General features: G+C 42.9%; 1 protein-coding gene across 2 annotated transcripts in view; it reads right to left on the bottom strand.

The window, feature by feature from the left end:
* The window catches only part of PLCB1 (phospholipase C beta 1), a 2,228,480-nt gene that overhangs the window by 567,294 nt on the left and 1,634,846 nt on the right, over window positions 1-26,340 (bottom strand). For both annotated transcript variants that reach the window (XM_078649524.1, XM_078649525.1), the window contains exons 22-23: window positions 18,647-18,751; window positions 6,256-6,365 (exon numbers count right to left, since the gene is read on the bottom strand). In XM_078649524.1, the coding sequence (XP_078505650.1) occupies window positions 6,256-6,365; window positions 18,647-18,751 (215 nt within the window). The remainder of the gene's footprint in view (window positions 1-6,255; window positions 6,366-18,646; window positions 18,752-26,340) is intronic.

Here is a 26,340-nt window from a genome sequence, read left to right as displayed (position 1 = left end):
AAGTTAATTGTAATTTTAAACCCTGTTTAACGGTAAAGTCAGATTTTAAGTTACAATTTTGAAAATGCCACTCCTAAAAATGTGATATTTCCTTGTCCTAATCAGCTGTGACTGCTGCCAGTGTCCTGGGTCACAGTACTGTGAATTGCTCTGCCGTTGTGGTTTTTGTATTACTACCAAATAGTGGGACTAAGGGAGCTTAGTTGTGTACAGAATGGGACATCCTGCCAGGATGATTGGGGAGGGGCTTTACCAAGCTCCACTTACACTTCAAAGGGGTTTGCATACTGCACACACAAAGGAACCTGACACCAGGCCTGCCCTGCCTTTGGTCGCCCCAGACAGTTGGGAGCCTTGACCAGTGAAGGAGGAAGAACTTTCTAAAACTAGTGTTGGGGTGGGACAAAGAGTTGCCCCGCACAAAGGCTAGCATCAGGAATAAATATTGGACCTCAAGAGCCACTCATCAGAACACTTGTGGACCTGTAGAGGATTCAGAAGAAGGACTTCCTGCTGCCAGGAGATTTCCCTGCTGCTTGAAGGACTACCTTGCTGTTTGAGAAGGAAGATTGGACCTGCTTGCCTTCATCCCAGAGTGACTCCCAGTTGGCTGACCTCCTGTTTGAGCGGCAGTGAAAAAGACAAGCTTCCAAAGGCCTCCATGCAACTGTCATTTGACCAACAGCAACTAGGTCTGCATGGACCTGACTGAATCCTGCTGTTGGCCTCTTCTGGAGTCAGTCCTGATTCTTAAGTGGTAAACCCCAGGTCCTGGACATTTAGCTGTCATTATCAGTGAGAGCTCCTCCGAAAAGAAACATAGTCACTGCGAACAGGCACGTTTGTGTTGAAACCCTGCTTCCCGCGACGACAGGCAGTGCGAAGCTCGGTGAGACTGGCTGCTCTAAAGTAACAACAGCCCGCAATTACTGCCAACACGAAGCTCCAGCAATGACTGGATATTCATGCTAATGCGACGACTGTCAGCGATGCTCGACCTGTTCTTCATGCCAAAATTCTACTCCTTGCAGCCTCCTCCAACGTGAACTGAACTCTTTGAGCCAGACTTGAGAAGGTAACTTTTCAGTAGGACACACTTGGCCACTGCATCGGATACACACTCCATCATAGTTGGCTTGAACTTGTGACTTTCCCTTGGTCTAGCACGACCAGATGACCATGAATGGCGGTTTGTGCTTTTAAGTGCTTATCTCAAATAAAAGTTTCAAATTCAATATCTCTGGTTCTAGTGATTATATATTTGTTGTTCTGGTATCATTTTATTTATCACAATTTACTCTACTTTACCAAATTGGTTTGGTATTTTTCATGTTTGTGTTTTCACGTTATTACTGTTTTTGTGCTTATTAATACTATACATATTCCCTCCAAGTTAAGCCTGAGTGCCAAACTACCAGAGGTTTAAGCACAAATTAATTTACTGACTTTTTGTGGTGGATGTATGATGTTACAACGCATGATTTTACAACGCATGCCATTACGACGCAGGTTTTACAATGCAAGTCGTTACAACAACTTGCGTTGGGGGCGCTGGATAGTGAATAGCTTAATTTACTATTCCAACTCCAGTCCCCATGGCTAGTAGGGAAGGTGTTGGATAGTAATTAAACTATTCCCTATCCTAGAGCGCCCTCCAGCGCAATTCGTTGTAATGACTTGCATTGTAAAAGTTGCGTCGTAATGGTAGTGCGTTGTAAAAGTTGCGTTGTAAAGGATGTTTCCCTTTAGTGGTACACCCTGACAAGGCTTGCAGTTGTTGCCTGAGTGGGTTTTCTGACCACCTCAACAAATAACCCAGTTTCCTGCTCACTAGGTCAGGGAAATCTTCCAATTCGAAATGTATTAGCAAATGAATATAGGTCCAAACTGACAATTAGTATACGTTTTGTCCTACAGATTCTTGGATTACAATCAAACCACCAATGGCTCTTCTACATTGCGGCAATCAAAACGTACCTGTTAATACCCTTTTACCCAAAGTGTAAAAACAGGTAACAATACAGATTGCACATGCTAGCAAAAAGAAAGGGGACATTTATTTTTGTATTCATATAGGAACTTTAAGGCTTAGCCATATCATCAATGTCAGGGCTGCCTGTGTTCAGATGTCAGACTGAGCCAGACTAGAGGCTTTGTCACTCAGCCTGAACAAGTGTGTACACATGTGGATGAGTAACTATCACAGAGCCTCTTACTTCAGCTGTTAAGCAGCACATCTTATTTTAGAAGAAGGGCACTGGCCATTAGAGCTCAAAACATTTTAACAGAAGCTTTCATTGAGTGATACTCAATTAGGGAGACTCGTGCACAGTAGAGACTCAAAAGCAAGGAGGGCCAAAAAGCCACAAACAAGCAGATGAGAGATTACAGCTCAGAACCCACTTTTTTTTGCAGTCACAGCATTTGTCCATCTTATTCTGTAAAATTAGAATATGTGCAATGAAAAATTTGATGGGGCTCTTTTTAATTGCTATATACTCCATGTGAATGAAGGGTCAGCTTTGATTATGCCCCTGTACCATATTACAGACTCAGGTGCACAGTTAAAAGGTCCTTGAGACACAATCTAACTATATAGCACCCAGAAGCCTGTTCACAGTTATCCACCAAGATAGCAGTAGGTATGCAAACATTAAGCATTCACCTGAAAATTTAGAAGCATGCTCATTCAGATAAGACACAGGTGAATGATAAAGAAATGAGGAACAGCAAGCAACAATTACAGTCACAATATTTGAATGCACATTTATGAGTAACAAAGTTTAAAAGAAATTCTTCTCTTCATAAATAAAGTTACCCCTGACAATCTCTATATCATGCAGAGGTATTCAAACTGTGGGTGGGCTTCTTGGGGTTTGGGGGATTAGAGGGGTAGATATGGATGTCAAAAGGGGTGCAAGGCTCTGGCATGTAGGAGGACTTTTCTGACTGAACAATGTAGACAAACATCACACTGAAAAACAGAGCTGTGATATAGGGAAAGAAAAGAAAGGAGCCATGAGCCACTTAGTATTTGGCAATCAGTAATGTATTTTATAATTCAGGCCCTGACTTGGAATAGGTGTCAAAGAAGGGTCTCCCAAGTTACCACTAATGCCTCACGTCTTCCAATAGGATGTTGGTAATCATGTATTTGAATGTGTTTTAAAAGATGAAAACTAAACATAACTGCAATGTCCAAAATGTTGAACTCATTCATGGTTACAAGTTGACCCAATATCTTGTACAACATCTTCAACCAGTCCTTCTATTTTAGGGAACAGTACATTGCATTTTGGGACTTTTCGTGTTGCGTTTAAAATTGAAATTCTGCTAATGTCTGCATCCAAAGGGCTTTTTGCTAAAAGGTTTGGACTGGCTGAAGGTGTCAGACAATGGGCAAACTGTGAGTATGATAATATAGAATATAAAAGACAAGAAAGTACATACATTTTTATAAAAAAGTTATTGGAGTCCCTTTTACATATGGAATTTATTATAAAAGAACTAACACAGAACACTGTTATTGGACTTTTTTCTTTAATGCACTAGCCAGCGATACAAAATGTAGTATTTAGTTTGCTTGTTGCGTATTATAGTGCATATATTTTTCCTGATAAACTGAAAAGTGCTACTACATACAGTTCTTTTCAATATTTGCTTTTTTTCTGTGCATGAACATTGATTCATTAAAATGTAAGGATCAGTGAAAGTGACATCAGGCACCCTTCTACCTTTAATCACATTACAGGGGTGACCTCTTGTGCCTAGCCTTCACCACTAAAAGCCTCTTGCACACTCCAGAGAGGTTAGAAGAAGAGCGAGGAGTGAAACTGTGAAACTAAACAGGGTCTTGAATCCTGTTTAGATTTAGTTCTGCCATTTACTTCATGACCTCTGAGAACAGGGGAATCAAGGGCAGTACAGGGCTACCAGAGGGCAAGCCAGTGGTAGTTGATGCCTCCTCTAGGAAATCCTAACTGATTTTACCAACCCCTCACTGATTTTCCAGGTTTTGTGAAGATTTTCTTTAGCAATTTAAATATCTTAAGCATATTGCCATAATCACAAGTCTTTAATTACCAGCTGACAAGAGTTCCTGTTTAACAAGGTATATCAAAACATTATAATATTGTAGGAGGTTAAATGAAATCATTACAAACATACAAGTTTCTCATCTATTCTATCCATTTTATTCATACAATAGAATGAAACCACCAAAATGCTTGACATTGTCATTTGGCCTGGGTATGGCTGTCCTGGTTTTACAAAAAGCAAACAAGCAATGGCAATGCCAATAGGTCTGGTATTACAGGAATGTTTTATGGGAATATGAATCATTTGATAAATAGCATGGGAATGGGTATGTATTTGTATGAAAGCTCAGAAGTGTAGAATAAAATTGCTGTAGATCAAAATGTAAGGTGACAGTTGCACTGTCAAGTGGGACCTAAAATTCCATGTAGGTTAATGAATGCCCTCCTCCCATCCATGCTGCTGCCAGAGAAAAAAAAATATCAATTATCTTGTTATCTATTTATGCCACTGAAAGTTCAAACTCATCAGACAAATGATCACAGTGTGTGGAGGACAAGCACATTTTGCTGGAAGCACACAACTTCTTTCCAATCAAAACATGTAATCTAGGCTTCCAACATATGGGCAGAGCGAAAGACCCTCTCCTGGTGGTTCTTACATACATTTCTGGGGAGAACTGCTCTGCTAAGATGGATCATAGAAAAGTTAATCAGGCTGAACTTGGCAATATAGATAATTTAACAAAAAACTTTAAAAAACAAACAAATTAAATTTAAAATATTTAGGGGAATATGTACAATGAAGTGGCGGAGTTAGTCGTTAGCCTTCTGGGCTTAACAACACGCTCTGCCACTTTGGAAATGCACAGCTGCACCATATTTACAAGAATGTGGTGCAGCCTTGCATTTCCCACTGCGATAGCCCAAGGGTGTCTGTGTGCAGGGGAGGATTGGTTATTTGTAGGAAGGTGTCCCTTCCTGCACAAAAACAATGCTAAAATGCCATTTTGTAACTTTCATGTGTGCTACTTCGTGCAGCACACATGAAAGTTACAATGGCATTTTTTAAAAAGGTTTGTTTATGTACAGGAAGGGGCACCTTCCTGTACATAAACAAACCATGGCATTTTGCTTTTTCATGTGTGCTGAACACGGCAGCACACATGGAAAAAGCAAAAATAAGGAGAAAGAATGCATTTCTCCTCGTTTCGCCAACTGAAAACCAGGAATTTCCTAGTCTTAATTTTGGTGCTGCCTCCTATGTGCTCCACCATTGTAGATAGGGAGCAGCATCAAACACAACAGGTGTTGCGGTGGAAGTCCCACCACAACACCCACTGCACACTCCTTTCACACTAAACATAGTGTGAAAGGATGCCTTAAGTAGAAGGCAGCGGTAAGCCATGTTACGTGGCTTAACGCTGCCTTGTACATAAGGCAAGGCCCCTATCGCCACAGGAACGTCACAAAAAGTGACGTTCCCGAGGCGATAGGGGCTTGTACATATGTCTCTCAATATTTTGATTAATTATGTTATAGGCGAGGAGATATATCTTCCATGGATGGGTATCATCCTCGCGATCTGTAATATTTAGTTTTAAATCTTGTTCATTAAGCATTGCATATGCAATGCACCACAAAAAAGTAGATTTAGCACCCTTTTTTCGGCAAAACCCAAATGTTATAACTTTTCACGTTATTAACTTTGGCAACCTGAAGACATTGGTGAAGTTGGCAAAGATTAAAATAAATAGAGAAATCACTTATTTGGCCAAAAGCAAACTTCAAACAAAAAAGGTGCATGCCGCTATTCATTTCTTCAAGTCCATTGTAGGGCTGTGTAAATTGGTAACACAGCCTCACATTTTACACCTGTTGCATTTCTCCATAAGCACCCCAACACCCAATTAGTTCTCTCCAATGGACTGAGGTCATTGTTCATGTAGATATAGATCTCAATATTTTCTGTCTCACTCATCAGGAATTCTCAGTATAAGTGAATGAAAACAGAGATTGCTATATTAATCCTATGCTGCCACCTCGTGGTCAGTTTTTAAAACGACACCTTGTTAGTTCCACTCATATCGGCATCATGTCACACCTGCTTTGCTTTCGCTTTAAATTAGTGATCATCGAGGTAGTGGCTAGTTTGTCTTGCCTTCTAAATCAAGCGATAAACCAGATGAATGCTGAATGTAAGCTTTGATGGCGGTCTTACCTCTTTCTTTAGCTCTTCCTCATCTTCTAGCGTTAATGCTGCCAGCTGCCTTGCTCTTTGCTCCATCAGGTTGACGTATCTGATTGGATTGGATAGTGCTTCAATGACATCTAGCAATGAAACAAAAGATGTCTTAATGTGAGCTGATGACAAACCGAACCAACAGCACACCCCAAAGAGCCTGCAGTACCATTCAGGCAACGGTTTGAAAGGAAAACCCCTTTTAAAGTGTTACATCATAGACAATGAACACACACAGTATACAGGTAAAACCTGGACATGGAAAGCAAATTGCTTATGTGGCAAAATATTGATTTAAATAGTTCTAGTCCCTGTGGCAATCTAATGCAAGGATGCTGTTTTCACATAAGCGGCATGATGCAATGGACAGACTGTCGGAACTGAGGGACTGTTGACATAGAGGAAACAGAAAATGAATGCATTTAAGGTTAAGAGATGCTGTTCGTTCTGTTCACTTCTATCAAGGCTATACTTTATGCCTGTAGATCGCAGTCAGAATTTTTCAAGGTATTTGACAAACCACTGAAAAATCGGATGATTCCCAAGGCTAAACCTCTTTACAACTGAACATCAAACATAGGGCTACAAGCAGAGATTCTGCTATTTTATATGATGGTATACACACATGTAAAGTGTTCATTAATTGGCCCATTTGCTAACAGCTTTAAGTGCATCAGTTATTAATCTGACCAAACCCAGATCTAGCTTGATCAGTTAAGATGATCCAGGCATCAGTGGACAAAAAGAACTTAAATAGTTCCAATCACCCCCTCACCTCCATCCTCTTCGTCCCGGTCCTAACTTGTGGGGTATTTCAGCCTCTGACAGAGATTTCCACGCTAGAGATCATAGATCCCTTAAGCCTAAAGCTGTCTTCTATCTCTATGATAGAAGCGTAAAGCCCCACCCCTCCTGCGTAGCCTCCTGTTTTTAGGTTAAGCCTGGTCAGCGCATGCGCTACCCTGCAAGGCATGCTGTATTCCGGTATGGATTTGAAACTCTGCCTATTTCCGCCCATCTTTTCAATTGCTTCTGTTACTGTCCTTTCTAAATGGTTGCTTTTGATTAATTATTAAGCTTAGTAGTCCCTCCTTAGTACCACCTTGTTTGCATTTGTAACCTCCCATGAGGACTTGACTTTTTACTTGTGTTGTTACATGGTCTGTTTTATCTACAGTCTGTAAGCACAATTTTCTTGAATGATTTCCCTCTATTGCAGGCACTACTTGCTTTCCTGCAAGGGTGCTCACTTTGCCTCCAGGTGCAGCACTACAGTTCCAGGATGGCGGCCGTGTTTAAATTTGTATTACCAATGCGGTTAACCTGCATCTTTTCTTCTACATTATTTTTTATTTCATCATAGTGGCCACGCCTCTTATGTTCTTTTTTTTTTGGCAGCGCAACACACTTGCTCCCCATTGCCTTTCCGCCCTCGGGTGCCACGCAAGCGCTTAATATTTTAGCAAGTGCCCACATTTTTATAATTGTATTTTTCTACACCCGGAAACTAAGTAAACAATGGCGGACACACGGACGCCACAACTCTTATTTCTACATAGATGCTTATCCGCTTTTATATTAACAACATGTTGCTGCACTGTAGCTTGCAACATGGCGACCGCTTTTCCACTCTTCTTACTGCTCCTCATTGCTCCCGCCGCTCCTATTTTCTTGCCATCGCTGGTTGCACTCTCTCCTCTATGCTGCTAAAAATACTCAACGGCTCCTGTGAACGCCCCAGTCCCTTTACCTCTGCCTTGAAATCTACGATTCACTAGACACTGTGTTGATATAACAAGCATTTGCAATTCAATAGGTCTCGCATTTGCGAGATTTTGAGCTGTTGGCATTGTAAGTGACAATGCCTTTCATATATGTGTTTTGAAAACCTGCAAGCAATGACTATAAGTACAAAGAGCACATTGATAAAAGGCATTGTCATTTACAATGCCAATAGGCCACAGTTTCAAAAATGCAAGGCCTATTGCATTGCAAATGCTTGTTTTCTCTGTCCTCGCAGATCAGAGGTAAGCCACACTATTTTGCTATTAAGATTTATGCATACTGTGTTTATATATTTTCCTCACCATTGTTTCTGGGTGCAACCGTCTGTTTGCACTGTATACGGAGAGTCCCCGCGTCTATGTGCTGGGCCTGGAAAGGGAAGCTCAGGTCTTGTGACCGTGTGCGCTGACAGGCTGCTGAAGAGCTGAGTTTGCGATGTCTGAAGCCAGTAACAAATGTCGGATGATGCATGTTCTTGGGTGGCTGCAGTTGCTTTAGTTTGCCTGTAGAATCTCATGGACCCAGATTCTGTTGCCTAGCAACAGTGCTGTAGCACATTCGTTTGCTGCATGAGCATTATGGGTAAGCACTCTATCAAGGAGAATCATGTAGAGGCGCCTTCAGAAGGAGATGCAGAGGGAGTGCTCCAGATTTCTCGTTCTGAACTGCAAGCTCTCATTAAGGATGCAGTGAATACTGCAGTGGGGGAATCATCTGCCTCAAAACTGCCACGTTTTGATGTGGCTGAGGATGACATTGACTCTGAACCTAAGGGCAAGTACATTCAAGGCTCACAGTTAAAGGCTCTCTTATCCCATATGAGAGATATAGTGAAAATCCCCAGCTGGAGGAGGGATTTTATTCCCAGTATAATGCAGTTGATAGTAATCATTTGCCATTTCATGATTTGATTATGACAATGCTGTCCAAGGAGAGGAAGGTCGAAAACAAGTCATTTGCGGACAAGTCTGGCGGCGGCATTTTGGATGGTTTGAAGTCTGTGAAGAAGATGGGTTGTGATGCCGGCTTAGAGTGTGTTGCCACAGTCCAATCTGCCTGTGATTAGGGCCTGTGTGATGGTACGTCAGGTGTCCAGCGGGAGTGACTTGAAGATTTTACGTAACATGCGGAGTATGTGTAAGCATAAGGTGGTGACGACGTTTACCTAGGACTTCTTGGTGAGGTTGGTGTCCAGGATTAGGTCTATAAGTTTAGCTTAGATGGTTGGTTTGGGTCCAAGTTTGGTGAGCTCATGTTCCTGGAGTTCAGCACTTCAGCTTTGTCGGTGTTGACCTCAAGGCAGTTTTTTTTCATCCAAATGGACACACTGGTTATGCATTGTTGAAAGTATGTCTTGATGGTGACCGTGTCATGTGAGAGGGAAAAAATGAGCTGGGTGTCATCATCGTCGGAGATGATGGTTATGCCTTGGGATTTCATGATGTTAGCCAGAGGAGTCATGTACATTGCTGAAAAGTGTAGGGCTGAGTGATGATCTCTGTGGGACTTTGCAGCTGAAGGTTTCGATGTGAAAAACGTGAGCCTAACTCACTGGGTTAAATAATAATAAATCCAGTACTTGAATAGCGCACAAATCACCCCCGAAGGGGTATCTGGGTGTAGGGGGCAGTTGGGAAGATTAAGCAAGCTGTTGCCCAGAGTCGCATGGTGCTGGGCAGACCCCTGCCGCCGGAGCCAGGGATCGAACCGTGATCCCCAGGGTCCAGCGTCAGTCGTCCTGGCCGCGGCGCCACACCTCTTCCCTTTCAAGAGGAAGGAGACTATCCATTTGAGAGCAGGTCATTGTGGCCCTTTTATTCCAGCTGTATGTAGTCTGGCGATGAGTATGTAGTGGGATATGGTGTCGAAGATGGCAGAAAGGTCAAGGAGGATAAGGGCAGCGCTCTGTACACGCTGAGATATGCAGACTGTGGCAATGATGAAGGCTGTTTAGGTGCTCTGGTTACTGCTAAATTCTGATTATAAGTTGTCTAGGAGTTTGTGGCTTTCTGGGTGGTCAAAGAGTTGTCTGTTGATGGTATTTTTTGATGACTTTGGCTGGGAAGGGCATCAGTGAGATTGGTCAGTAGTTGCTAAGTACTTCAGGGTCGACTGAGGGTTTTTAGAGATGGGCAGCAACTTTGGCATGTTTTGAGCTATCTTGGAAGGCGTCTGTGTTGAGGTAGGCGTTGATGATGGGAGTGCAGTGATGATCATGGCTCTTCCCAGGTTGCAGATAAGGTGGGTGTAGGGGTCTGGGGGCACCCCTGAGTGGACTGTCTTCATTATTGCTGCAGTGTCCTCGATGGATAGAGGGTTCCAGGCTGTCAGTTGGCAGTGTTAAGTTGATGAGGTTATCAGGCTCGGAAGGTTGATGGGGGGTGGCTGGGGTTTCATGTTGCTTTACATCTTGGTGATTTTTTCATGGAAAAGCCGGAGAGGTTGTTTCAGAGTACTTGAATAGGGGTGATGTGTTGGTTGCGGCTGTTGGGCTGGTGAATTCCTTGACGATGGCAATAAGTTCCTCACAGTTATTGGAGCTAGATTTCATTCTCAGGCTCAAGGCCTTTTTTTGGTCTCTTTCGCATAATGGTGATAGTGTCTAAGTGCAGGGTTGATGGTGTTCCTTTTGGTGGTTCCTTGGGTGGTTCTCCATTTCCTTTTGAGTTGTTTGTAAACTCTCTTGGATACTTTGAGGTCAGCGTTGTACCAGTTAGCTTTGTTGCTGGAACTTTTGGATTTGGTGTTTTCCAGGGGTGCCAGAGTATTGGCACAGGTGTTTATCCAGTTGTTGAAGTTGTTTGTGTCATTAGTGAGGTCATTGATGGTTCCTGGTTACTTTAGTTGGAGGGGGGTAAGCCATTCAGTTTCTGTAAATTTCTTCCAGCAGTCATTTGGGTGTTGATAGACTCTGTAGGGGGTGGTTGGGGCCCTGTTATGTTGAAGTGGATGATGCAGTGGACTGCCCATGTGTGTGGAGTGCTGTGGCTGACTTTAGAATTGTTCATCGGGAAAAACATGGGGTCTGGGGTATGTTCTGAAATGTGGATAGGCCTTGTAAGAGTTGGGTGAGGATGATATTCTGTAGACTTTCGAGCAAGTCGGTGAAGTTAGAGTCCATGGGGTCGTCAAGATGAAAGTTGAGATCGCCTAGGAGTATGAGGTCGTTGGTGCCCATTGCGAGGTGAGCAGTGAAGTTGATGAGGTGGGTGCTGATTTGAGTGCGAGGTCCAGGGGACCGGTAGGTGAGGGTGCCTGAGAGTAATTTTACTGCCTGCCTGTACCTTGAAGCGCATGTGTTCCATAAAAGTGGCTTCTGGGTCAGTGTAAGTGGTACACTTGTTGGTGTCTGTTAACGACGGCGACTCCTCCTCCTGTGGTGTCAGACCTGGTGCAGTATTTTGTAGCCAGTAGGGATATCTGTGGAAATGTCAGACACCTATATGGGGTGAGGAAGAGGAGCTCTGGCGCACTGGAGTCGATGAGGTCCCAAATCTCAGGGAAGTGCTTGCTGAGTGAGCGTGTGTTGAGGAGCATCCATGCGAGTGAGTGTTGTTGTGCAGGGTGGGTGTGTAGTACTGTGTGAATGTAGGTACTGAGTTCTGACTTGGTGAGGGGTGCCTTGTGTCTGTGTGTGGTCGGTGGGAACGGGTGTGTACAGGCATATTAAGAGGCAGTGTGAAGAGGCAAAGGAGCCCACGTTGGACCGAGGTGGGGCTCAGTAGCAGAATTTGAGGCAGCGTCCAGGATTGAGCAGGTGGAGTTCGTCTGCGGTGTAGCTGTGGGAGGCGTTTGGACCAGGGTTGCTGTGGGTCACATTAGAGTATTCACTAGTTACAAAACTGCAAGCGCTTTTCAGCAAAATCATTCAAGTGATGGTTTGTGCTTCTTCCTATGTAGTTCTTCCACAATGCATCACTGGTTTCTTTTAATATATTCTTCTGCTCTTCAAGGCTTCAAATTTACCAGATGAGGCCTGAGAACGGGTCTTAGAAGAAAGTGCTAGTATTTCATCAGAAGTGACATTTCTACGAATTCCGTATTTGGTCCCACAGTGAGCATACCTCATATTCCAGCATAATGGTGTTAAATAACTGATTTACCTTATGTTCAACAAAGGGAGTTGGAAATGTGCAAAAATAATTGCCTCACAAGCCAATCCAGCTGGGATTACTGGACAAAGACATTGCTCACCTTACTATGAAACCAGCACATAGTAACTCCCACAGACAGGAGTCAGTAGTTTCTGCTAATATGCTGTTGACCATTGAGAAATTTCTAACATTGACATCTCTACTTGATATGTCTTAAATGATATTTTAAGAACCGCTCACAAATCTAGTTAATAATTAATTGTTTAATATAGATTTGACTATGTGGGAGAAAAATGTGACAGTCTGACTGCAAGAAGGGTGGCACTTGAGGTTTCAAAAACATAGTCTGACCTGTGAAGATTGAATATTTATATTTTTGATTACATATTGATAATACATATGCTATAAGAAGTGACGGTTTCTTCTTCTCCAGTTGTTTTACTCATACATACATACAATTCTGGTATAGCTGCAAAAGTTATTAACAAAAAAAAACACTGCAATTTATATAGAATTTTAGGCATGTTTAGGGGACCTCAAACCAAAACATAGGTCAAAAATACAGGGGCTAGAGCAAACAATCATTGGCAAAGTCAATAGGTCAGGGGTTGTACGCCAGCCGTTTGGCAATTCTTATTTTATGTTGTCATTTTTTTCCAAAATGTTATTGTTTGGGAAGCTGCCGTGAATTTATCAATCTAAAAAAAAACACTGACTAAAGGCAAAAAAAAATTCTGATCTACAAAAAGCACACATTACCACAGTACTCCCTGGCACTGAAATGATCTGCTTTGAGTGTTGAGGAAAGAAAGAAAGAAATAAATAAAAAGGATGGGAACAAAAGAAAGAAAGAAGGAAAGAAAAAATAAACATAGAAAGAAGGAAAGAGACAAAGAAGGAAGGAAAGAAAGAAACACATTTTAAAAAAAAGTTATAAATGCTACAAATTAAGACCAGCCGGGTCCAGGGGCCAGGACCCCTGGCCAATCCTGGGCATATACAAGTAATGAACTTAAATCCCTTGCACTTAGACCTTGCCCCTTAAAATCTGAAACAGTAACTGCACTCAAGAGAGAAGGTCTCCTCATCTCTGTGGGGGGAGAGATACCTGGAAAAGGTGGCTGGAGAAACCCTAGAAGGAGCAGATATCCTAACTGTCAAGGTCTGTCACCATTCATCCAGTATAGTAATCACCACAGCTTATCGCCCACCCAAATGCCCCGTGCTTCGTAGACCTCCTGACTGAATATGTCTCTAACCTCCACTCACGTTTTCAACAACTCGTGGTGGTAGGTGACTTCAACTACCACTGTGACTGTGATCCACATTGTTTTTCATTGTCTCACTGTATATATCAAAGCACCATTCACTATGCGCCGTTTATGCTGATCACAATTGTCGCCACTCTATTTATCACTTGCACACCTTGAGCACCAAGTACAATTTAAGTTGTGTTGTTATTTGTCAACCTACAGTGCTGCTACAACTGTAATTTGCCTAACCAAGTCTATTTAAACATGATGCCATGAGCACACTTGAAATACTTATTGAGTCTCCTTATTTCTGTTCTGATAATGCTTTTTGCATATCCATTTTAACTGTCTTTCAATAATACCAGTAGGGATACTAGATGTTTATTTTGATTATCTACCCCAATCCCAACGTGGTTGACGGGTTTCTGCTCCTGTAGTTTTTTACACTACAACTCAGAGAGGCACAGGCCCAACAGCTAGAGGAGACGCTCACCACTCTCGGGCTTACCCAGCTAGTAACCACTCCCACGCATGAGCTCGGACATGTCCTAGACCTGGCCTTGTCCACGCTCCCCCTGGTGACACTAAGGGATATCACCCCATGCGCATGGTCAGACCACCACTGTATCAACCTCATACTCCCCCCTAGCTAGGCGCCATGCACGGCCCCCTTCCGGACTGGAAATATGTTCGTAGTTGGTCAAAAATTGAGGACTCGACACTAGTAAGCACGCTCCGAGACAGTCCCTTCAGGAGGCAGGAGTCAGAGGATATTGATGAATGATCCAAAGCTATCTCCAGCCGGCTTCTCTCCACCATCAATAAGCTAGCCCCTAAAAATAAAATAAAAACCAGTAACAAAGGCAAAGGCGCTCTGTGGTTCTCGGAAGAGCTCAGAGCCTTGAAATGCTCACTCCAACACCATGACGACAGTGGCGTAAAAACTATGAGCCTCAGGCCCTCATAGAGTATAGAGCTAAAGTCGTATCATACAAAAAAAGCACTTGTGCGTGGGAAGGCTGAATACTATAAAAACAGGATCCTAGTAGCAACCAACAAACAAAAAGAACTAAGCCAAAAACGCTGATGACACCATCAAACCAAGAACAATGCAACCAATTTTTATCCTACTTCTCCCAAAAAATACAGGACATCCTGACTGAGATCGACAATTCCCCATTCAAGCAGTCCCCCAAGGACGATGAGGTTATCCAGGGAAAGAAAGTAGAATTGCTCTTGGCCTTTCACACTCTTGACTCCAAAGCTCTCCGACGTATTACCACCAAAATTAAATCTGGCTCACCTGCCAACCCCTGCCCCCCTAGGATCTTTAATTTAGCCCTCCCAGAAATTAAGGCAGAAATCCTCACCCTGTTGAACCTATGTCTGGAGTCCGGGAAGATTCCAAGACACTTTAAGGAAGCCAGAACTATCCCCCTGCTCAAAAAGTCAGGTGCGGACACATCCAATATGAAAAATTACAGACCCATTTCCCAACTCCCATTCCTGGCCAAAATCTTAGAGCAAAATGTCCTGCAAACTCTATCCAGGTTCATGGAAGATCGCCACCTCCTAGGGGACAGGCAGGCTGGTTTCTTAGCACACCATAGTACAGAATTGGTGATGCTATCAGTGCTCGATGAGATTAGGATGACTGCAGACAACAACAAGCCCTGTGTCCTAGTCCTCCTTGACCTGTCGGCAGCGTTCGACATGGTCTACCATGTCCTACTCCTGGAAAGACTGAGAGTAATTGGGATTGGGGGTCCATCTTACAATGGGTCACATCATTCCTGACAAATCGCACCCAAAGAATTCCGATGGGCGATCGTGTTTCGGAGAGGGGGCCTATTCCCTGTGGAGTTCCACAGGGCTCTGCCCTATCACCCCTCCTATTCAACATATACCTCCAAACTCTGATTAATGCCCTCGCTGCAATGGACTGCCAAGTGTTCAATTATGCAGACAATACTCAAATCATTCTGCAAATTGATAACACGCCACAAGCCCACTCCCAGGCGAAAGAGGTGCTGCGCTTCACTTAACTGGATGACGGCCAACTCACTTAAGATTAATCCAGACAAAACCGAGGTCCTGGCCGTGACCAACGCTCACAACCCTTGGAGCTCCCTCTATTGGCCTCAGAACCTGGCTGATGCTCCAGCCCAGTGGTTAAGAGCATGGGAATCAAAGTGGATGCTAAGCTCTCACTGGCCAACCAAGTTTCCACGGTGTTCGGAACTTGTGTGGGCCTACTCCGGCTATTAGGGAGACTCTCCTCCATCCTCTCCTTCTCCACCATGAGAACGGTGGTAGCCGCCATGATTTTGTCACGTCTTGACTATGGCAACTTGCTCTATATTGGACTACCAGACTCCCTCATGGGCAAACTTCAGAAAGTCATGAATGACGCTGCCAGGCTAATTTTTAAACTATCTAGGCGCACGCGGGCATCACCCCTTCTGCAACTTCTCCACTGGTTACCCATTAAGCAGAGGGCCAAATTCAAGGGCCTCTGCATTACTCACAAGGCCCTGCACGGTCAGGCCCCAACCTATATCAAACAACGACTTGAGAAATACGTCCCAGGACACTCGCTAAGATCCTCTTCGGATGGCTTCCTATGTTGCCCTCGCTTCAAATACACTACCAAAGGTGGCTGAGCCTTCTCCATCCTCCTTCCGACACTGTGGAACAAGCTGCCCAGCCAGCTCCATGCAGAAAATCGCCTTCTCCCCTTTAGGAAAAAAACTGAAGACTATTCTCTTCACAGAAGCTTGGCCCTAACTGCTATCACTCTCTCTAGAACTGTCACGGATCTTCTTGAAGCGCTTAGAGACCTTCCGGTATTAAGCGCTCTACAAATTAAAATTAACAGTAAAGGATCGTTTTTTTCCTGGGAACATTTTAGAAACATTGGTGAAATTGAGTCCAGAATAAACATGTTTTGATGAATTGTCTGCTTATGAATTCACATGTATAATATTGAAACTTTCAGTTTGTGTACTGCATGCATAGTAAAAAGAGAATTACTTAATACAGAACAGTTTCAAATGGATGCAATCTGTTATGCTGTGAAATACCAGCAGTCAGATAAACAAAGAGCACATCAAAAGGAATTTACAACAGCATTGACATGGAATGTTACTTGCACTCACATCGGGTATAAAGAGTCCTGTTTTAACCTCAGTCTCTAAACACAAAGACAACTCTAAAGTAACAATATAGTAAAAGCAAAAACACTGGCACTGAGGAGAACTACCTTGTGTGCGGATGTGGTCATTGTGAGACAGCTAAATGCAGTCATTCAAAGTGAAGTTAACCAGTGGCTGAAGCAGGCTGGTAAACTGGGCTATTCATAGTGGACAGAAGCAAAATTTGAATGCCCCAACAGCAGATCAATGAATGAAGAGTGGTGGCTGAAAGCCCCTTTAGTAAGTACATTATACATATAAATTTAGTAAAATAAAATGGTCTTGGCTAACGCCAGACCTAAAGAGAACTGGGAACACCACTGGGAGAATCATTTCAAGCAATGTGAACTTAAACACTACACTACAAGGAGAGTGCTCAATGAGAAATTAGTAATTAGTCATTTTAATTGGGAATAGGAATGCAAGTGTATAATATTAGCTAGTGCTCCATCATATGTCCACTAAGGAAACAACATAAATCTTCAGGTTGTAAAGATGACGACAACAGAGCAAATCAGAAGCTACAACGCAAGCGTTAAATACCACACTTGAGGTAGCACAATATAATCTCTTAAAGGCAGGGTTAAATGAAGAAATGCTTGGATTTAAATAACAATATCAAGAGTAAATATGTAGAAGTCAAGAAGAAACTATGAGTCTACCCCAATTTACAGTGTGAAGATGAATGTGAAACTGGGTGATGAGATATTGTAGAAAGTTTTAGAAAAACAACAATATTCAGACTAGGAGACAGTTGCTACAGTAAGAGAATAAAAACCAGGAACAATGGCCAGTATGGGTGAAACAGTTGAAATAAATAGAAAGCATAATGTTGCAATGATAACAAAATCATATTAAAGGTTATGTTGGATGAGCTAACCGTGTTGCAGCTTGGCTTTGGTATGTATCGCTAAACTAAGATGAGATCCACGAATGAAAGGTTAGAAGAAGAATTCAGAATCCTTGAGAACGCTCAAGCAGAGGTGGTGTTGATAGGGTCAGAATAAGTGGTGTACTTTTGTAAATTAGAGAAAAAACATAGTGAGGTAAAGACCTAAATTATCATTTCTTTTAAAACCAGAGAATTGTAATACAATGTCTGATTCTTTGGAGGCCCAGTGATGGGAAGAGAGACTTCAAATAATGTGAAGAAAATTCTGAAATACATTGTGAATATTATTAACTTTTTTGGGGACTATTTTTAAAAAGAAGAAACACCCAAACAACCTTTCTCACTACAACCTCCACATATCTCTCCCAGCCCAATATGTGAAATATTAATGTAGGACTGTCCCTGTAACACTGATGGAATTGCTGTTCCAGAACTATCTTGTGGAAGAAACCTTCTCACATGGTTGCAGTCATTAATGAGGTCTATACCTCATTTGAAAAAGAGGATGGAGAATTTGTGGATGGGCTAGGAGGAACTGGAAGGTCAAGTTGCCCAAATCCCAAAAAATCAATCTACCTTAGAAATACAGATAACATGTTTTGTACAGAAGAAAATACCATTAAACAGGTTCAGCTGCCAAAATGTGTTCTGTACCCTAAGCTTCTGCAACACTGGAGACCAAGCACAAGATTAATATTTACCAGTAAAGCTGTGAGGTGCTCATAAAATAAACTATAAATATTAGTGATCAATTTTCACCTGCCATCTTCTGCATTGAGTCTTAAAACCATTTGCTGTGGTACTTTGCTTATTGGGGTGTGCAGAACAGTCATTGAGATCTCGCAAACATCAAGGGATTACAAACATGGGGTAACGGATGTTCACGTACCAAATTTCAAAGCAGGATAGGAAACACCAAAGCTCATTCAGGCACTATTTATCCTCTGTATCCAAAAGATGACTGCATAAATTCACCCATGAAAAGTGCAAAGCAGAGAAGATAGGAGATGCCAATATCCCTCAAGAAAGCAGGTATCCATTTCTTGAGGAGAAATAGCGATAGAGAGTCTGCCTGACTATTTTTATATCACATTCTCACTCAGCTACATTGATTTTTATATGTGTCAAATATCATGTTTTAACATAACGTACCGGCATATGTGTCTGGGACATAGTCTTTAACTTCTATATACACAAAGAGCGCTGGCAGTATCAAAGGGATGTTCTTCTCGTTCCTCAAGCAGATGTAATGGTACCCTGGAAGGAAAGAATCACATTGATGAGGAAAAGTTATGTACTTTTGAATATGCGCATGGAGTATGTCCTATGAATAGGGGCTTCAATGTAATAAAATGTTTATTTAATTCTTCCCCACAATCCAGTGTTGATAACATTGACATATAAACCTGCCAGTTCCAGTGAAATACACCCTCTTAAGAAGTGCCCCTGTTTTGCACTGATGCACATGATTCTAGTGCATACCAACCTGTACAAAGAATAAAGCAATAATATTTGCGGTCTCTCTTTTGCATGTCCTAACTCACACACCTAGTACGCACCCTGAAGACAGCCCATCAGGATAACACAGATCAGTGGTTTTGGCTGCCACCCTTTTATCCAGAAGGTGACCTCCCAAACCTTTCAGCAGGTTCACACTACAATGGTGTGTGAAATGCTTGCGTACATTAACAATTATGTTGAGCCCCGTGCACCCTCGTAGAGGCTGGTGTGCGATTGCATGAGCACAAATACTAAAGCTTGGCTCCTGCATCTAACACTAAAATCCAGTTTTAAGCAGGTACTGTACCTGCAAGAAACCCAGTGACATGTCTTGTAGGACAAAAGTAGGGACTTTCAGCAATCAGTCAGGGGATACACAAAAATGAACTTGCCATTCTCTTCTCTCCCTTTCAAGTGTGGCTCATGTGTTGCATTGTGCTCAGTTCACCTGTCAAGCAGGATTTAACAGTCTGGCTTCAACAGTATGCGCACAGTACCCACTAAAACGTATTCAGAGGAGTCATCATGGCCCGTCAAGTCAGCCAATTGATTCCTATTGGGAGGCATTTCACACCTTTTTCCCAGGTTAAAAATAGGCTGGAAGTTCCAACAGAATTCATGAATGTCCATGCCGTAGAGCTCAATATTGAGCAACTTAAGTTTCTTGGTTCTCTCGGGGTCACTTAGAGCCATGACAAAAACAGAATGTGAACAGACCTTGCTTGATTTACATGCATCCTAAGTTATGGCGAATAAAACACATGAATGATATTTTTATCCATTCTTCACCTCTTACTTCCTTTTTTCCAACTTATACTTGCACATACAGACAACCATAGAATGTTGGTAGTATGCCAATTTGTTCTACAAGTGATTGCACGAAGCGTGCAGCAGCAAAGAAACACATCAGTAAATACTTGTACATGTATCGTTTGCATGCTGTTTTCCCCTACCACTGCTGTTTAAATAACCCCACATTTGTCTCTCCCAGCTTAGAAAGGCTTAAAAGCAATATCAGCCCTTCATATAGGATGTCATTTCGTGATGGTGAAACCTCCTTACTCCATGTTGTTTCAGGATTATTCTCCATATCTTTGCCTATAACAGGTATCTCATCACCAAGTAGTTGGAAATGAGTTATTTTGCATCTCTATCCCTTGTGTCCCTTTCTGTCAACAACAGAGGCTGGTAGAATCTTTTAATAAACCTGCTGATATTTCCTTTCTCTGTCTTGACTTCCATTAAAAAACCGGTAGACCAATAGATCCATCACTGTGCCTTGATGGGTTTTTTTCGCCACATGGACATCAGTGATGTCAAACGTATGTAAAGATTTTCAGTGTTTGGTCTGTGTTCACCACTCTACTTTCAAAGGGTAGCCATGCACTAACTTAACTTTACAGAAGACAGCATTCTGACAATAGAAACTTCTAATATTTTCTCCATGGTGTCTGATTCACGCAAATGTCAGAAATTATGGCCTTCCCACTACATTAGAAGTACATTACACTTTTTTAAATTCTTAAGAGTGATCCTAGGGCGCTGCATCTGTGCAGCATAAAGGAGTGCTCAGATGTGTAGATATTTGAATATACTTAAAAGTAACAGATGTATATTTATGCTGGCATAAACATGCATCTGCAATTCCATATTAGTTTTTTGATCATAGAAAGCATACCTTTCCCTGTGGAAAAACCCCTTTCCCTAAATCCCCACCAATTTTGGGTGCATTCTCCCCCCTTCACCACCCTGTATAGGAACCAAATCCTGTCAATTATAGGAGTACATCTTGCACCTTATCAAGAGTGATAAAAGTGTCTGACAAAGTGAAGATGATGCCTACCTCCTAGTAAATCTCTTCCTTATTCTTGTCCTGCCTGCAGCCTCACCTGAACCGCTTGCCTCCCCTGTACTACGGCCGGGCTTGGCTCCGCCGGCCGGACCACAACCCCCAGCAGCCTTTGGGGTCAGTGACGACGACGACGGCAGCAACGAGCGCGCCAGGAGGCGTTTAAAGCACAGTCAGAGCCTTCGTCCCGCGAGGACGCGCGCGTGATGTGCCGGACGAAGCCTGGACTAAGGGCGGACAGTCTGCGACAGTCCGAGACTGTCAGAGTCTGGGCTGGGCCAGTTACCCTGCCTGAACATTCGATTCGAGGAGGTGAGCCATTGTTATAGCTGTGGGTTATTAATATCACTGATCTTTCCCTGGAGTGTCTGCTTTGTCCTGTGCCTCTTAAATACTGTTGTACTACAAAGTTTTTTGGACAGGGCTCTGTTCATTGCTCTATGGTGAGATATGCCCGGCAAAAAGTCACCCCCTGCAAAAAATACTATGGACAACTATATCTATCAGGTAGTTGCCAAAATTAACAGAGACAGGAGAACTTCACTTGGGCTGAGTTCACCATCTAACCCATGTACACCAACTTCGCCGGTTCCAGTCCTGGTCGAATCCCTAGAGCAACTTAGCTCCTGCTGTGCTCCCGCAGCTGTGTCTGACCACGCTGATAACTCTATAATGAATCGGTCAGTTTTTGTAGAGCCAGTCAGCGAAAGTGAGGAGGAGGCTGACCAATACTTACCCGAGGATAAAGCCCCCACTCCGGTGCCTGCACCACGTTCTACTAGAGGTGCTAAAAAGACACAGCCAAAACGAGATGGGCTCAGATCAAGTCGGAAAAGGATTGCATCCCCTCCTAGTAAAACCGCGGTGGAGGAAGATGGCACATCAGATGACGTTTCTATGTCTTTTACTAGTGGACAATTCAAGAACTTGTTAGACATGATAGACATTAAGATAAAGGATATTGTCAATCCGCTGCTAGGCAGAATAGACAAGCTCACTAAAGAAGTCAATCGCCTTGGGGGTCTATTGAATCATACCTTAGTTGAAGTAGGCAAATTACCTGATGCAGTCTCTAGCAGGGTAGAGTCTAATAAGGCCTCTTCTCTTCTTCTCTGGTGGGCGGTGGGGCTCTCCCTCTAATTGATCATCCGGTGGCTCCCCTGGTATCCATATTGGATAGTGTGGAGGACAAAGATGTCCCTCCAGCTGCATCCTCTGCTCCAGATCCTGTAAATGGTTCGGTGGAGCTGATAGTTGAGGCTTCCCCTTTGGTCTTGGTCTTAGCTAATGTTCCTCTCTTGCCATCTGGCCAGGAAGAATCTACCTCATCCCTATTGTCTAAAGCCCTATATTGGTTAACAAATAATATGATAATAACTCCCAGGGGCAGGCACCAATTGGCTGAAGAATTAGTAAAGGCCAGAAGGGTGAGGTGGATAGGTAACAGTGTCAAGAAGTTCCAGGGTGACTCTGTTGTCTTACATTTTTCTGATCCAGAGGTTTTGGCTAACATTTTGCCCAACCTTCTACCCCCACAAAGAAGATCGACTGAAATCATTCCACTCACCTTAGATTTCTTTTATCAGTGCAGTGGGAGGGTTTCTAATAAAATAATGCTAAAGACAAAGTGGAATGTTGTTCCAACGAAAGGGCGGAGGGAAGCAAAGCGGACAGAGTGGGGTTTAAATTTGGAAAATAGATTTTCAGCCTTTTCCAACTTAGATGACTGTGATTGACTCTCTATGGGAAAAAGCGCAGCACCCCTAGTTATTGGGGATCATATTTTGGCTAGCTTGCCTGCCCAGAATGTCATTTGTCTTAACAATGAATTGATGAAAAACTCGGCTGTCCAAACAGATGGTGAGACCTGTGTAATGAAATCTCCACCTGGTGTATTACAGGGACGTTTGTCTGGGGTTGCTAACCTAATCTCCTGGAACTTAGCTGGATTGACCTCCAAGCTCGACTGTGGGGACTGGCTTGGTTTTGTCACCCAATTTGATATTTGTATATTCCAGGAGACCTGGGCATGTGATCCTGTTTTTATATTAGGTTTTTGAATTTCTCTGTGCCAGCTGTTAAGGGCCCGAAAGGCAGACCTATGGGGGGGCTTACTATCTGGATTCGACAGTCACTAAACCTCTCAGTCAAAAGCATAGCTATTTGTCACAATGATATACAGCTGATTAGGATTTCTGCTGACACCTTAGGGTCACTTGATATCTATAACATATACGTTAGGAGCGCCAAAGGTGGTCGATCTGAAACATTACTAGCCTTGGTCGACTTTATTGATGATCACTCCCATAAAAACAACATTGTTATAGCAGGTGATCTTAACAGGACGTTTGAGCCTTTGGTTGTGGGAGACGCCTCTACTGGAGTTGATGAGGATTCTCTCTGGGGTATTCCTGAGCTACAACTGAAACCAGTCTCTCGATGGACCGAGGACATAATAGCTATTAACGCAATGTGTCTTGAAAAAGGCTTGAGAGCTATGACTGGGAGAACAGTGAGGGATAAAAATGGTTCAGCAACTTTTGATAATGGGAGGTATAAAAGTCGAATTGACTATGTGATCTGTAGTTTGCCTTTGTGGCCTACCCTTTGTGACATGGAAGTCACCGTAAGACCAGAGAGTGACCACAACCCCTTATGTGTGACTCATAAATGGTGGTCTGCTGAGGCAAACTTTACTTGTATGAATGATCTAGTTCCACTGCTCATTATCCCTGAGAATAACATGCGCAGGCTAAGATGGGACACTGTAGCTAGAAATCAGCAGGCTGTAGATACTATCAACAGAGAAACTGATCAAGCCATTCTTGCCATGGAACTGGCTAGTGCCTCTCCTACTGGTTTGGGGGATGTGGTTAAAATTCATGATACCCTCTTTGCTAAGATCAAGGTGTACTTCTTAAAACCTGACAAGCAAAAGGGGGCAACTACCCGTAAAGATGCAAGATGGTATAACTCTGATTGTAGGAAGGCAAGACTCGCCCTTGGCCATGCAATCAAGAAGCGAGACTGTGTATCTGTTTGTCTCGCCAGAAAAGAATACAAAGTATGTATTGCAAAAGCCAAGAGGGAGTGGGACGAGCAACACTGGTGCAAACTGAAAAAGGCCAGCGACAGGAAGGATTCCAGAGTATTCTGGAACATTGTAAAATGGGGTTCTGAGAGAGCTGAAGAGTCTCCAAGCAATAACGTCTCACAGGAGGCATGGGTTAAATTCTTTAGCTCGCAATATACTCTTAATACCCTGGTCACAGTTGAAGACAGTATCACCATGAAGTTTTCTGATGACAGCCTTTTTACTTATAAAGAGATTATGTCTGCTATTTGCGCAGTCAAATGTGGGCGAGCTCCTGGTTTTGATGGAGTGCCCGCTGACATCTTTCTAAATGATAGGGAACGCTGGTGCAAATATATTTATTTGCTTATTAATTCTATCGCCCAAGGAGCAGATGTCCCTGATTCATGGAGGGGTGCAGTGATTATCCCCGTGTATAAAAAGGGGGATCGTGCTCAGCCCTGTAACTATAGGCCTATCAGCCTTATTGACATTGTGCAAAAAATTGTGGGTCGTGTGGTGATCAATAGGCTTCTCGATTGGGCTGAGGATTTTAACATCCTATCTCCATTCCAAGCAGGTTTTAGAAGGGCAACAAGCACGATTGACCAAGTGTTCCGTTTCCAATTGCTACAGTGGAAAACCGTGGTTCTGGGGGGGTGCAGCCTGTATGCGGCATTTGTCGATTTGCGGGCTGCATTTGACCTGGTCCCGCAGGCCAAACTGTGGCAAGTTTTGCACAGTTTGGGGGTCTCTGATGAATTATTAACCATGATACTGCGCCTCCACGAGTCTAACTATGCAAAAATTCAGTGGGGCGGCCACGGGATGGTCACTCCTGATTTCCGTGTTGAACGAGGGGTCAGACAAGGGTGCTCAATGGCTCCTACCTTATTTACATTGTTTATAAATGGTGTAGTTTCTCGATTGGTACCTGCGAAAGTTGATGCTCCTTCCCTTTCAGGCCTAAAAATCCCCATACTAATGTTTGCGGACGACACGCTAATTTTATCAAAAACCCTTGTGGCCTACAGCGTGCTCTGACGATTTTTGAGAATTTTTGTGGGGAACATGGACTTGAGGTGAATACCACTAAAACCAAACTTATGATTTTTAAGCCGCATCGCAGCTTCAAGTCCAAAATTATGATGAGCGGCCGGCCTTTAGAGTTAGTCAACTCATTTACATACCTAGGTATCCAAATTGCTGATAACAACAGGTGGAGCCAGCACTTAAATATTGCTATACTGCGACATAAACAAATAGCTGGCGCAATTAACTCTGAACACAGGAAGTCTTTAACTAAACCTGTTAAACCAGCCCTATTGGTTTATGAAGCAAAGGCCATTGGGTCTGCACTTTATGGCGCAGAAATGTGGGGCTTTGAAAATCTTACATCTTTGCAAGCCTCAGAAAACAAATTCCTACGAACTCTCACTGGTACACCTAAAAGTACTCCGTTGTTGCCTCTCCGATATGATCTCGGAAGGAAACAAATCAAGGATTTGGCCAGATTACGCCCGATCTTGTATTGGCGCAGACTCTGGACTACTCCCGAGCTCTCACATTATGCCGCGGGTTTTGTGGATGTCATCAAGGCTGATGGCTTTCACAAAATAAGCTGGCTTAAATCTCTGAAAGCTACATTGTTTGAGCTAGGGTTGAGTTATTTATGGCTGGACCCTGCTGGGGCATCATTTCCCTCCAAGCTTGTCTTAAAAAATATCTTCTGGGAAAATGTTGCTACTAAAATCTTAAGCATTTCCAGCACTGGGTCCATGTCTATGTATTTCCTTGAGGCTAAAATGTATCCAGCCTTGGAATCATATTGGGACATCATCTCAAAACCAGGCGACAGGAAGCTCCTATTTCAACTGAGAGCTGGTGCACTTCCTATAAGAACATTGACTGCTAAATGGGGTTCAGGTGGAAGTAACATCTGCCCAGCTTGTGGGATAGGGAATGAGACATTGGGCCACTTTTTGTTTTCTTGCAGGACTTACGCCGCCCCAAGACGTGCCTGGTTAGCTCCTATGTGCAGGAACCTTGGGACATCATGTAGTTCTGTAGCTATGCGAATCATATGTACGAGTCCAGTTTCTTGGATTCTGATAGCCACAGCGAAATATCTGGGCTGGGCGTGGGCGCTCAGACAGAGACTGCTATTTAAATAACTATTCTCTGTCTGACAAATTGGTCCCCATGAAATTGATATTACTGCTTTTTTTAATCATCAATGACCTTGTATTAAGATAGAGACTGCTAGTTAGTTAACTATTCTCTGTCTGAAATAATTGACTTTTTGTATTTGTATTATTGTTTTTAGATTCCGGCGTTCTACATCTTGAAAATTATTTTTATTAAATGTACTAATCTCTTTTTAATCGAATGTATTTCTATGTGTAACCTATAGTGCTGTGTCAT

The sequence above is a fragment of the Lissotriton helveticus genome, chromosome 6 (genome assembly GCF_964261635.1).
Source record: "Lissotriton helveticus chromosome 6, aLisHel1.1, whole genome shotgun sequence".
NCBI lineage: Eukaryota > Metazoa > Chordata > Amphibia > Caudata > Salamandridae > Lissotriton > Lissotriton helveticus.
The sequence above is the reverse complement of the archived record's forward strand: the minus strand, read 5'-3'. Positions and strand labels throughout refer to the sequence as shown.